Source organism: Aotus nancymaae, unplaced genomic scaffold (assembly GCF_030222135.1).
Source record: "Aotus nancymaae isolate 86718 unplaced genomic scaffold, 86718_ANA_hifiasm-v0.15.2.pri h1tg000018l, whole genome shotgun sequence".
NCBI lineage: Eukaryota > Metazoa > Chordata > Mammalia > Primates > Aotidae > Aotus > Aotus nancymaae.
The window spans coordinates 8,970,732-8,983,291 of record NW_026988430.1 but is presented as its reverse complement, the minus strand read 5'-3'; the positions used below and the strand labels follow the sequence as shown (position 1 = coordinate 8,983,291).

General features: G+C 49.1%; 1 protein-coding gene across 4 annotated transcripts in view; it reads right to left on the bottom strand.

Annotated features, from left to right (window-relative positions):
* Nucleotides 1-10,785, bottom strand: part of EPN2 (epsin 2) — a 94,106-nt gene extending 83,321 nt beyond the window's left edge. For 3 of the 4 annotated variants that reach the window (XM_012472061.3, XM_012472064.3, XM_064378253.1), the window contains exon 1: nt 10,624-10,785. Coding sequence is in view for 1 of the 4 variants with exons in the window: in XM_064378253.1 (XP_064234323.1) it covers nt 10,624-10,756 (133 nt within the window). In the remaining 3 variants the exon portion in view is untranslated. The remainder of the gene's footprint in view (nt 1-10,623) is intronic. The other variant, XM_012472063.2, reaches the window with a different exon arrangement.
* Between the last annotated feature and the right edge of the window lie 1,775 nt (nt 10,786-12,560).

Below are 12,560 nucleotides of genomic sequence, written 5' to 3'. Positions count from 1 at the left end.
GCGGGTAGATCATGAGGTCAAGAGATCGAGACCATCCTGGTCAATATGGTGAAACCCCGTCTCTACTAAAAATACAAAAAATTAGCTGGGCATGGTGGCACACGCCTGTAGTCCCAGCTACTCAGGAGGCCGAGGCAGGAGAATTGCTTGAACCCAGGAGGCGGAAGTTGCGGTGAGCCAAGATCGCGCCATAGCACTCCAGCGTGGGTAACAAGAGCGAAACTCTGTCTCAAAAAAAAAAAAAAAGAATAAATGAAGTGGACTATAAACTCATTTTTTGACTGAAATACCATATATTACAATGATATTGTGACATGCATTAACTGTACTATGTAAAACCTTACTTCTAGACTTTAATAAGAATCTATCTAAATTAGTAACTCTACCTTATAACTATCTTTAGTAAAATTAAAGAAATGTAATTTAAAATTTTACAAGTACTATCTGCTGCAGTCACTACAATTTAGGGTGTGGGGAGGAACTTGGCTAGCAAGCGTGAGAGAACAGATAAGAACCTGCTGTGCCTGCTCTGTGGCTAAAATGCAGGTTGAAAGGAGGCTTGCCAAATCGGTGGATCACAGTCTCTTCTGCCCGTCTCTTGTTTAAACTTTCTGCTAAGCTGTCCTTCTTTTCCAAGGTAGCTTACAGGCATACTTCAGCCAGGATGATCATTCCCTGCCAGTTCCTCTCCAGCCCTGATTCCACGAGCCCATCCACAGCCATTCTACAACAGCTCAGGAACCCAGTCCCCACACCACATTACTTCAAAGGCTTCATCTGGCTCTAATTCTCCCCTTCCAATCCCTGACACTCCTAGAGGCTCCTCTGAGCACACAGCTCAGCTTCTCAACCCACACAGACTATAAGAATTGTCTGGGGGCACTTCTAAAGATTACTAGCTTTCCCCTTGATTGGTCTAGGGTGGGGCCCCATCATGGGCATTTTTTTTTTTAGCTTTCCAGGCCACATGATTTGCAGGCTCCCAGAGTGTCAAATCCAAACTTCCCAGCCAGAGGTGAAGCTCCCTTTTCTCCCCAAACAGAACTCAACTCTGGCTTCTCTTTACCCTCCATCTCTAGAACTGCTATCTAGCCAGTCTCAGGAACCCAGTCTGGGACAGGCCCCACCCACAGAGATTACTCCACAGGCCACTGCCAGGGGCCCCCTTCCCCAACACTTGAGGAGGCACCCACTCCTCAAGACCTACCCTGCTCCCTACTACCCAGAAAACCAAACCCCAAGCCACCTGGGTGCTCACTGCTCCCAGCAGGCATCCACCCGGTGCTGGCCGCAAGACCCTGCACATACTCATGGCACCTACCCCGTGCCATCTCAAGCTTTAACTCCTGCTGCTCCTGAGATCCAAAATGCCTTCCCATTTGCCTTCCACTTAGGGATACTGTTCCTTGTTCTTCAAGGTCCAGCTCAAATCCTATCTTCTCCTGATGCCCTCCCTGACTCTTGCAGATTTTTTCTCCATTCTTCATCCCGACAAAGAAGCAAAATCATGGCTCAACAAACTGCTAGCTTCTGTCTCACAAATATTAACTTTGTCTTCTCAATTAGACTAAGTTCTTGGTGGCATTTTTTTTATACCCATTATTCACCTCTAGATCATATGTTCCACATTTTTCAGGTTGACACTGGCCTCAGTCATAAAACTGTCCTTGAAATACTTATACTTCCACATCTCCCAGTTGCTTCTTATAAAGTGACAAATTCTTTCTCCAATCAGATGTTTCCCAAATTTTGTCATCCATAGTACAGTCATTATATCCCAGGACAGCTCTGAGTATCAAAAAGGCACACAGGGAGGATTTGCTTTTGGGGGAAAAAAAAAGTGACTGTTGTAACCTGTCCATATTCCTTTATTGTGAGGACTTTTTTTGGGTGGGTAGGGAGGGCTCTTAGTACCCCTTTTTGCTTGCATTGATTTATTCATCTCAGAGTCTTAAAGCGTTCACAAAACAAACTCAAGTCCAAGTCTCCAGGGCCTCCCACAAGTGCAGGGCAGGCACCAACACATAGCTGTTTACCATTCCTTGGCTGGTGAGCTGCAAGCAGTGCTCAAACCTTGGGAAAGTGCTCACACCCGAGCCTTCCCACCCTGGACATTGTAAGACCAGGAGAAAATATCCATTGGCTGGAACCCAGGTGTTAATTGCCTGACGGGGAAGGAGATACTTTACATGTAACTTTTTAAGACTACCAAATTCCGGCTGGTACAATGGCTCATGCCTGTAATCCCAGCACTTCGGGAGGCCGAGGCAGGTGGATCACAAGGTCAAGAAATAGAGACCATCCTGGCCGTCTTTACTAAAAATACGAAAATTAGCCAGGTGTGTTGGCACACGCCTCTAGTCCCAGCTACTCGAGAGGCTGAGGCAGGAGAATCACTTAAACCTGGGGAGGAGGAGGTTGCAGTGAGCTGAGATGGTGCCACTGCACTCCAGCCTGGCCAACAGAGCAAGACTCTATCTCAAAAAAAAAAAAAAAAAAAACACCTACCAACTTCCATATGAATTTGACACCCCCCCCCCCCCCCGTTTTTGTTTTTGATGAAACACTGTTACCCAGGCTGGAGTACAGTGGTGCAATCTTGGCTCACTGCAACTTCTCCTCCTGAGTCCAAGCGATTCTCCTGACTCAGCCTCCTGAGTAGCTGGGACTACAGGGGTGCGCCACCACACCCAGCTGATTTTGTGATGGGGTTTTACCATGTTGGTCAGGCTGGTCTCGACTCCTGACCTCAGGTGATCCACCCACCTCAGCCTCCCAGCAATAGCATTAGTAGAGGGTTCTCGGTCCTTAGTACCCATACCAGTATGCAGAGCTGCAGGATCACAAAGCAAAAAGAAATGTTCCCTTCGCTCAAAGAGCGATTTGGCCAACTATTTTAACACAGCTTTGCAAACACAAAAACCCTTACCAGCCTACACAGACTTCCTTGGGGTCAAGCCAGCTGGGATAGCCCTAGATCCCTGTTGTACACATCCAGGCAGCTTAGCCTGACAGAGAGGTGAGGTGTTGTCATAGAAACAACTTCATAAAGCTCCAAAATCAGACAGGCGTGGGACTGAATTCAGGTCCAGCCAGCCACTGGCTGGGTGCCCATGACCAAGCTTGCCTCTTCCCAACCCCAGCTTGCTCAGCCTACCTCTCGGGGTTGTTGTGAGGATACAGTGAGGTAATGGGCACACCTGGCACAGTTGCAGTTGAGGTCATATAAATAAAGCAGTTTTCAGTTTGACACCGATGGCAGCAAATGCCAGCTGGGGCACTTACTAGCTGTGTGGCCTGGGGCAGGTTACTGAACTCCTCTTAGTTTTCTAAAATGCAAAAAGAGAAAAGGTGACAGGACTTGCAGGACCACCATGAAAATTAAACACAGTGCATAAAATCAGTAACGTAAGGCCTGGCACACAGGAACTATTCAAAAGCCATCTGGGCTCATACACACCTCCCTGCACAGTCGGTTTTAATGGACAAGTTGATAATTACCACTGGAGAAAAAATACTAGAACTGCGAACTGTAAACATGAAAGAGTATTAAATCTGAACCGTTGGAGGGAGGAGAAGCAACTTCCATTAACACCAGTGGTCCATCCCAAACAGCCCTGTGCAAGTCTAGTAGGACCCACCAACATTACTCCCTCAACCTTTCCAAGTTACAATTTTGTTTTTTGTTTTTTGGCTTTTTTTTTTTTTGAGAAGAGTCACACTCCTCACCCAGGCTGGAGTGTAGTGGCACAATCTCGGCTCACTGCAACCTCTGCCTCCCGGGTTCAAGCAATTCTTGTGCCTCAGCCTCCCTAGTAGTTGGGACTACAGGCCCACACCACCACACCTGGCTCATTTTTGTATTTTTAGTAGAGACCGGGTTTCGCCATGTTGGCCAGGCTGGTCTCCAACTCCTGGCCTCCAGTGATCCACCAGCCTCTCAGCCTCGAAGTGCTGGGATTACAGGCGTGAGCCACCACACCCAGCCCCCAAGTTACAATTCTAAAAAGCCTAGATAGCAAACTTCTTGCATGATGTGTCAGAATGAACCTGCTTTTTCAAGAGAATCCAAGATTTACAGCCTTTTTGAAAGACACTGACATCTTCTGTCCCCTTCATTAAGGAAAGCATCTCAATTAACCCACATAGTGATAATCCATGCGACCACAGTCCAAATTACAATCATGAAAGAATGAAGTGAAAACACTCTTTGAGAACCCAAATTTCCCTTCCAAATATCATGCCATCCAGCATATTCGAAGCAATATTTAGAAACATTTCAGTGTCATTTCTGAGTTCCTGCTGCACAGCCAGCAGGTGCTAGACACCTAACACACCCTCTTATTCAGTCCTCTGAGCCAAAGTTCCCAAATTTGGTCCCTAGACCGGCACTATGAGTAGCATGTAAAAGCTGGCTAAAAATATACATTCTCTGCCAGATTCAGTGGCTCATACCCATAATCCCGGCACTTTGGGAGGCCAAGGAGGGCGGATCACTTGAGGTCAGGAGTTTGAAACCAGTCAGGACAACATGATGAAACGCCATCTGTACTAAAAATATAAAAAATTAGCCAGGCATGGTGGCACACACCTGTAATCTCAGCTGCTCAGGAGGCTGAGGCAGGAAAATTGCTTTAACCTGGGAGGCAGAGGTTGCAGGGAGCCAAGACTGTGCCACTGCACTCCAGCTTGGGCGACAGAGTAAGACTCTGTCTTTAAAAAAAAAAAAAAAAAAAAAAAAAGGCTGGGCACGGTGGCTCACGCCTGTAATCCTAGCACTTTGGGAGGCCGAGGTGGGTGGATCACCTGAGGTCAGGAATTCAAGACCAGCCTGGCCATCATGGTGAAACCCCATCTTTATTAAAAAAAAAAAAAAAAAAAAAAGGATGGGCGCAGTGGCTTACGCCTGTAATCCCAGCACTTTGGGAGGCCGAGGCAGGTGGATCACAAGGTCAGGAGATCAAGATCATCCTGGCCACGGTGAAACCCAGTCTCTACTAAAATACAAAAGAATTAGCCAGGCATGGTAGCACTCACCTGTAGTCCCAGCTACTCACGAGGCTGAGGCAAGGGAATCGCTTGAACCCGGGAGACAGAAGTTGCAGTGAGCCGAGACCGTGCCACTGCATTCTAGCCTTGAGAAAGAGCAAGACTCCGTCTCAAAAAAAAAAAAAAAAAAGGCACATTCTCAGGCCTTCCCTCTCTAATCAGAAACAATGGGGTGAAGCCCCAGCCATGTGTTCAGCAAGCCCTCTGGGTGCTTCTGCTGCACAATGGAGTTTGAGAAACATGGCTAGTCTATGCCATGAAGTAGTGATTACGAGCCCCACTTTAGAAATGAGGAAGCCAAAGCTCAGTGATTCAAGTGCCCAAAGCTATCCAGCCAGGAGGCCCATTAGTACCCACACTTTATTTCAAAGCTATCTGCCACACGACCTTTGAAGCCAAATTGTCTGTACCACTGTTATTTTCAGATATTGAGCTGCTGCAACGTGCAACTACCCAAGAGGGGTGGGACCAAGAGGAAGATTGAAGCCTGCACTCAGAAGTGATTAATTATAAATGCTTTTAAATCCACATCATGCATTAGCCCTAAATCATCAGCCATCCCCCAGGATGAGCCTACTTTTCCCTGTCCTATGTATCAACAGGGTTACCATGAAGAGAAGACAGGGAGTCCCTTTATTTACAGCCCTTTGCACGTCCAATTCCCTGTATTGCTTTGAACAGAAAGAATTAAGTTACCTGTTCAGTCTCTAGAAGGCTTGAAAGTAAAGCACACTCTGCCAAGACCAGGACCAACATGAAACAGAATCAGGAAAAGGAACAAAGGAGGCTCCAGCACCCAGGTACCAGGGGAATGAGTCACCAGAAAGAATCCAATGCATACACAGGGAGCATTTTAACAATGTTGCAGATCTGGTTCAAAAGAAGGCAGGCTTTTTTTTTTTTTTTTTTTTTTTGTTTGAGACAAAGTCTCACTCTGTCACCCAGACTGGAGGCTCACTACAACCTCCCCTTCCCAGGTTCAAGTGATTCTCCTGCCTTAGCCTCCTGAGTAGCTGGGACTACAGGTGCATGCCACTATGGCTGGCTGATTTTTGTATTTTTTGGTGGAGATGGGGTTTTGCCACATTGGTCAGGCTGGCCTCAAACTCTTGGCCTCAATTGATCACCCGCCTCAGCCTCCTGAAATACTGGGATTACAACCATTAGCCACCATGGTTGGCCTAGGTTTTTTTTCTTTTTTAATCAAACCCCAAATCTAATGTCTTTCAGCTAAAATAATCCATTAATTATTGACATTCAAACCACAGTGTTTTCAAAGGTTCTAAGGTTAGGAAAGAGCCAGAAATCTCATCATTTCCAATTCCCAACCTTCTAAATAAACTTGGTAGTGATTTTCAGACCACAAATTTATCCTATAATTTAAGTAAATATCTATTATTTTGTGGAGCCTTCTACAGGGGCCGGTGGAGAAGGGACCCAGGCATGGGAATTACACAGATGTCACTTTGAATCATTTCACAATGCATCTGACAAAAAACAAAAACAAATGCTCTTCCCATCCTCAACCACCTTAATCGTATCACCCCACGTCCCTCAGTCCACCATTAACTTGCAGCGTGTCTCTTCATCCCCTTGAGACTTGGTCCTCAAAGTAGATAATGGGTATAACAAAATTCTGGAGTCCAACAGCTCTGTTCAAATCACTTATTGGCTGTGCAACCTCGAGCATGTAACTTAAGCTCCCTGGGCCTCAGTTTTCTCACCTGCAGATGAGGTGGATAAACCTTCACAACTGACACACAATTGCTGGACCAACAGCAGTGATTTCTGCAACAGTGTGACAGAACAGTAGAGCCTGCAGTAATGGAGCCATAAAAATGTGCTCCCCTGCCTCAAGGACTACTGATGATAGACCTTTACTGAGCACCTACCTTCTATCAGAGACTGAGCCTGGTACTGGACAAGTAAAGACAGGGTGACCACGGGCCTCAAAGATGTCACAGTGTCACACGAGCCCCAGATACACAGAAGATGTCATAAGTGCAACAAAAGACTGCATGGGGTAGTGAAGGTAGGACAGAGGAGAAAAAAAGGGCCAAACATCAGGGGTGCTAGCCAGCAAAGTATCGACAGAAGAGGTCTGTTGACACCAAATATATGAGTTAAAAGTCCAACAGACAAAAAGGGGATACAAACTAGATAATTCCTCACATCTTTTCAAGCCTCGACTTCCCCAAATCCAAGGCCTGGCACGGTGACTCATGCCTGTAATCCCAGCACTTTGGGAGGTGAAGATAGGCGGATCATTTGAGGTCAATAGTTTGAGACCAGTCTGACCAATATGGTGAAACCCTGTCTCTACTAAAAATACAAAAATCAGCCGGGCATGATGGCGCACGCCTGTAGTCTCAGCTACTCAGGAGGATGAGACAGGAGAATCACTTGAACCCAGGAGGCAGAGGTTGCAGTGAGCCAAGATTACACCACTGCACTCTAGCCCGGGTGACAGAGTGAGACTCTGTCTCAAAAAAAAAAAAAAAAAAAAAATCCCCAAATCCAAGCCCTTGGACTTCTCCAAGGCTCAGGGTCACCAGGTATGCATGCCATAAAATGACAACAATCATGGTCCTTCACACCCTGTAGCCAGACAGGAAGGTTATGGGGAAGAGTGAGAATTGCCAGAAAGCTTAGAAAATGTTAATGTACTTTCCAAAAGTATGACAAGGAGAACTGCACGCATAAAAATCTCTTAATGCTTCAGTTCACAACTGAAAGTTGCCACTCCTCCTAATTAAAGTCCCCCCCCCAAAAAACTGTCCTTCCTTTAAGTTCAGGAAAAACCAAACTATTAAAATAAATCAGAGTCCCAAAAGCTTTTCAACTTTTGCAGGACTCTTATCAGAATCCCAATTCTCCAGAAATCCTCTCTGCTCATCATGGAAGAGGGTTAATAATACAGAGAATGTCTACAAAGGTTGGGTCATTTTTCAAGACTGCATACACAATGCTAGATATTATCACTTGAAAGTTTTACATTTCTTCACACCTCAAGTGCTTGGCACACTGCTGAAGAGTTTTCCACAGAGCTCTCCATCTGGCCAGCTCATGCTTTAGAGAGGCAAAAAGCGTCTGTAAACCGGGGGAACTTGGTACATACCACAAGACAATCCAAACTGGCTCCGAGTCAGGGACTTGTGGGACGCAGTCCTGAATCATGCCTTATAGTAATTTACACTTTACCAAAGTCTTTAGTAACCTGTATCTCATTCCATGCTTACAAAAGAATAGTCCAGTGAGACTGGGAAAAATGACTAGCCCAATTTGTAAACTAGGGAAACAAATAAGCTTTTAAAATGTAAAAGTAGGCTGGGCGCGGTGGCTCAAGCCTGTAATCCCAGCACTTTGGGAGGCCGAGGCGGGTGGATCACGAGGTCAAGAGATCGAGACCATCCTGGTCAACATGGTGAAACCCCGTCCCTACCGAAAATACAAACAATTAGCTGGGCATGGTGGCACGTGCCTGTAATCCCAGCTACTCGGGAGGCTGAGGCAGGAGAATTGCCTGAACCCAGGAGGCGGAGGTTGCGGTGAGCCGAGATCGCGCCATTGCACTCAAGCCTGGGTAACAAGAGTGAAACTCCGTCTCAAAAAAAAAAAAAAAATGTAAAAGTAAAAATACAGATAAAGATTTAGGCCAGGCGCCGTGCCTCATGCCTGTAATACCAGCACTTTGGGAGGCTGAGGTGGGCAGATCACCTGAGGGCAGGAGTTCGAGACCCACCTGGCCAACATGGTGAAAAACTATGTATGTATGTATGTCTCTACTAAACATACAAAAATGAGCTGGGTGTGGTGGCATGTGCCTGTAATCCCAGCTACTCCGGAGGATGAGGCAGGAAAATCACTTGAACCCAAGAGGCAGAGGTTGCAGTGAGCCGAGACTATGCCACTGCACTCCAGCCTGGGTGGCAGAGTGAGACTCCGTATCAAAAAAAATAAATAAATAAAAGATTTAAAGGTCTAGGTGGGCTTCCCCAACACAATCACTTGTCCCAAAAACAAGCACTGAACAAGTACCATTCAGAAGCAAATTGTAGTCCCTTTTGATGTTCATTTAAATACAGATGAAAACTTAATTATCAGTGCTAACTCAATCACTGCTGTGCCAGATTCAGCATCAGATTTTGTCAGTACTTAGTATTCTGTATCTAGAGCTACAAGAGGCACGTTTTCTGCCAAATCTTCATCATATTACATAATGAGAGGAAGCTTGGATTCTTAAAATTCACCTTTCCCCATCATTTTAACCCCCTGTTCCAATCCCTTCTTTTACAGGGTATTTTCTGTAAGTGAAAAAGAACTCATTCCTTCTCATATTTTCCTGCCCACTTTCTTGTGTGAATGTTAAAAATAAAGAGGAAGGTAGGGTCCTGAACATCTCCCTAAAAAAAAAGTTATTAAATGTGGTAAACAGAGCCCTTGAGACGTAGCTTCCAGTTAGTTCTGCACTCACACAATATTGCTGCGTGACCTTGGGCAAATTACTGCATTTCTGAGCATCAGTTTCCCTCATCTGAACCTTAATGATGATTAAGCCCTCTCCGCTCTTAAAGCGCAGATTTTAGATACGTCCCCAGGGCAACACAACAGTGAAGGAATCGCCCAGATGGAGTCCTTGGGCGCAAAAATGGCCTTCCACGAGCTCCTGCGGGGGTTCACAGGGAGCTCAAGCTGCCCCAGGCAAAGCCACTGGGCAAACTTAAGGTCTCAAACAAAAACCTGTTGGCACCGACTCCTCTAGCAAAGGCCAGCCTCCCAACGCGCTCGGCTCTGGGGGAGCCGCCCCATAGGGAAAGAGAAGTGTCTTCTGGAAGACGCCAGCCCCCACGCGCCCATTCACCCACCCAGATCAGCCAAGCAGGACCGCCGGGCCGGGTGGGTCTCTGCCATCCCACGCGGAACAAAAGGCAGCTGGAGCCTGGCTCTTCCGCCCCCGTCCCCGCTGTTCCGTGGGGGTGGGGGCTGGGGAGTGCGGAACCTGGTCCCCGAGGACGGAAGGGGGCGCCGCTAAAGCCCCCAGGAAAGGTGAGACGGGCCGGATCCCAGACAGAGAAAAGGACCCCTCCCCCCGACTCCCGGAGTGCGCCCGGGCCGGGCTCTGCACGGGGGCGGACGGGACACCAAGCTGGGCTCGGGAGGAAGGGGCGCCGGCCCCGGGGAAGGGAGGAACGTGGTCTGGGGAGGGGGGCGGGGTTGTTCCAAGATGAAGGGGGCTTCCGGATCTGAGGTGGGAGTGAGGGGCGCCCTGGACTCTGGGGACACAGAAGGAAGCTCTCGGTGATAGGCACGCGTAAGGGGGTAGATCCTTGCAGCGGAAAGCTGGATCCAGATGGGGAGAGGGCCATGCTCCAGCCCGTGGGGCGGGGCCTGGTTGGAAAGAAGGAGAACCCCCAGAGCCTGGGGTAAGGACAGCAGGACGGCAAGGATGCATGCTCTGGGGGTGCTAGTGAGGTGTGGGAGCCTGTGCTCTATGGGCGTCCGCGCTCTGGAGGGGGGAGGGTCCGCGCCCTGGGGGCCCGCTCTGGCCCCGGAGCCCCACGGGCTCTGGCTCACCTGTGCTCCTCCGGGCCGGCGTGGGTGCGCCGCTGCGGCCACCGGCAGCGCTGAGTAGGCGGGAGCGACCTGAGATCGCGGAGCCGCCGCCGCCGCGTCTGGCTCCGTTTGACACCCACACACCAGCCAACATGGCGGCCGGGAGGGGGCGCGCCGGACGCGCGCGCGCGCCCGCAGGCCCCGCCCCCGAGCCCGCCGAGGCCCCGCCCCCACGCCCGCCGGTCACGCCCCTACGACCCCTTTCAGGGCCCCGCCCCCTCCCCCTGCCCTTGTGGCTCCCCCCCCTTCAGCCTCCTGCGCTCCACAGCCGACGCCCGATCCCCCAAACAACCCCCAATCCGGAGCGCCACACAAGCCCTAGCAAATTAATTCCCGAACGCGCGCACCCTTTGCCCCCTCAGGCCCCTCCACCCCATGCACACCCACGGTCCCCACACTCACGGCCCGGCACCTCGCGCGGGCCCCGCCCCGTCAAGCTGAAACTCGCTCCGGCCCGCCGGTTTCACTCAAAAACCTTGCTCGGTAGGCGAGACTGGAAGGGGGCCAGGGCCTGCCGGGCGCTGGTAGGGTTGGGTTCTTAGGCTACGAGTGTCTTCACTTTATGAGGATGCACGGAAGTACACTTTGGATTTGTGTTTCCGTGCATGTATTTCACATCAATAAAATATACTGAAAAATGACTCGGAGAAGTCCATAGGCTTCTTTAGGCTGCTCAAGTGGTTACCTAAAGGCACGACTGGGGCAAGGGAATACCTAAATGACACGAAAACGGAAACCCTTGACTGGCGGGCACCCACAAGTCACCTCCTGTGTGCCAAGCCCTGTGCTGGGCACAGAAATGAGACAACCCCAAATGCCTCGAATGAGAGTCTCGGAATTTGAGGTGCAGACTGGAGGCTGCACCTCAAAGCTGACTAACCTGCTCCAATCAGGGTGGGAGTCAGCAGAGACCTCTCACAGCAGGGGCTCGGAGCATGAGTCAGGGCTAGCTAGGTGGGCAGAGGGCACCATCCCTGTTGCCTGGGTGACATCAACATTGTGCCTAGCTCTGGCTTCAGGGAAGCTATGGCCAAAAGTCTTCCTCTGGCCTCACTCACTGAGGGACCTTAGTAAGTCACCGTAGTTCTCTGAGCCTCAGATTCCTCCTCCCTGTATAGAAACCAGGGGATGAAAGTATGAAAGTATCCCTTACGGCTCTCACAAGCTGAGATCTGGAATTCCATTCTCTGGCAAAAAAAAAAAAAAAAAAAAAAAAAAAAAACAATAAAAATAGAGAGAGCTTGCAACACATTTGCAAACCCACGTGGCCACTTTTCCTTTGAAAAGTCAAACACGGCCTGCACGGTGGCTCATGCCTGTAATCCCAGCACTTTGGGAGGCCAAGGTGGGCAGATCAGGAGGTCAGCAGTTCAGGACCAGCCTGGCCAACATGGTGAAACCCCGTCTCTACTAAAAATAACAAAAATTAACTGGGCATGGTGGCGCACGTCTGTAATCCCAGCTATTCGGGAGGCTGAGGCAACAGCATCACTTGAACCTGGGAGGCGGAGGTTGCAGTGAGCCAAGGTCACACCACTGCACTCCAGCCTAGGTGACAGAGCAAGACTCTGTCTCGATCAATAAAAAAAGAGGGAAAAAAAAAAGTCAAACACTGGTAGTTCTAGATGCTAGAAACACTCTCCAGTTAACCACCCTTCCAGCTGCTTGGTGGCCCTTCTTCACATTGCGATGAAGGGAGCCAACCTTTCCCCTCTAGGGGCTGGAAGTCTGGAAGGACAGAAGTTATGAGCTTGAACAGCATGAATATGAGCAGAAACCAAATGCCGCATAGACAATGCCCCATGTGCCTGCCTTGCAGCAGAAGCTGGAGCTCCCCGTTTTGAACTTGATCCACTCTCATCCCAGAGAATGCCCTCGACCCATCCAAGATTCCTTGT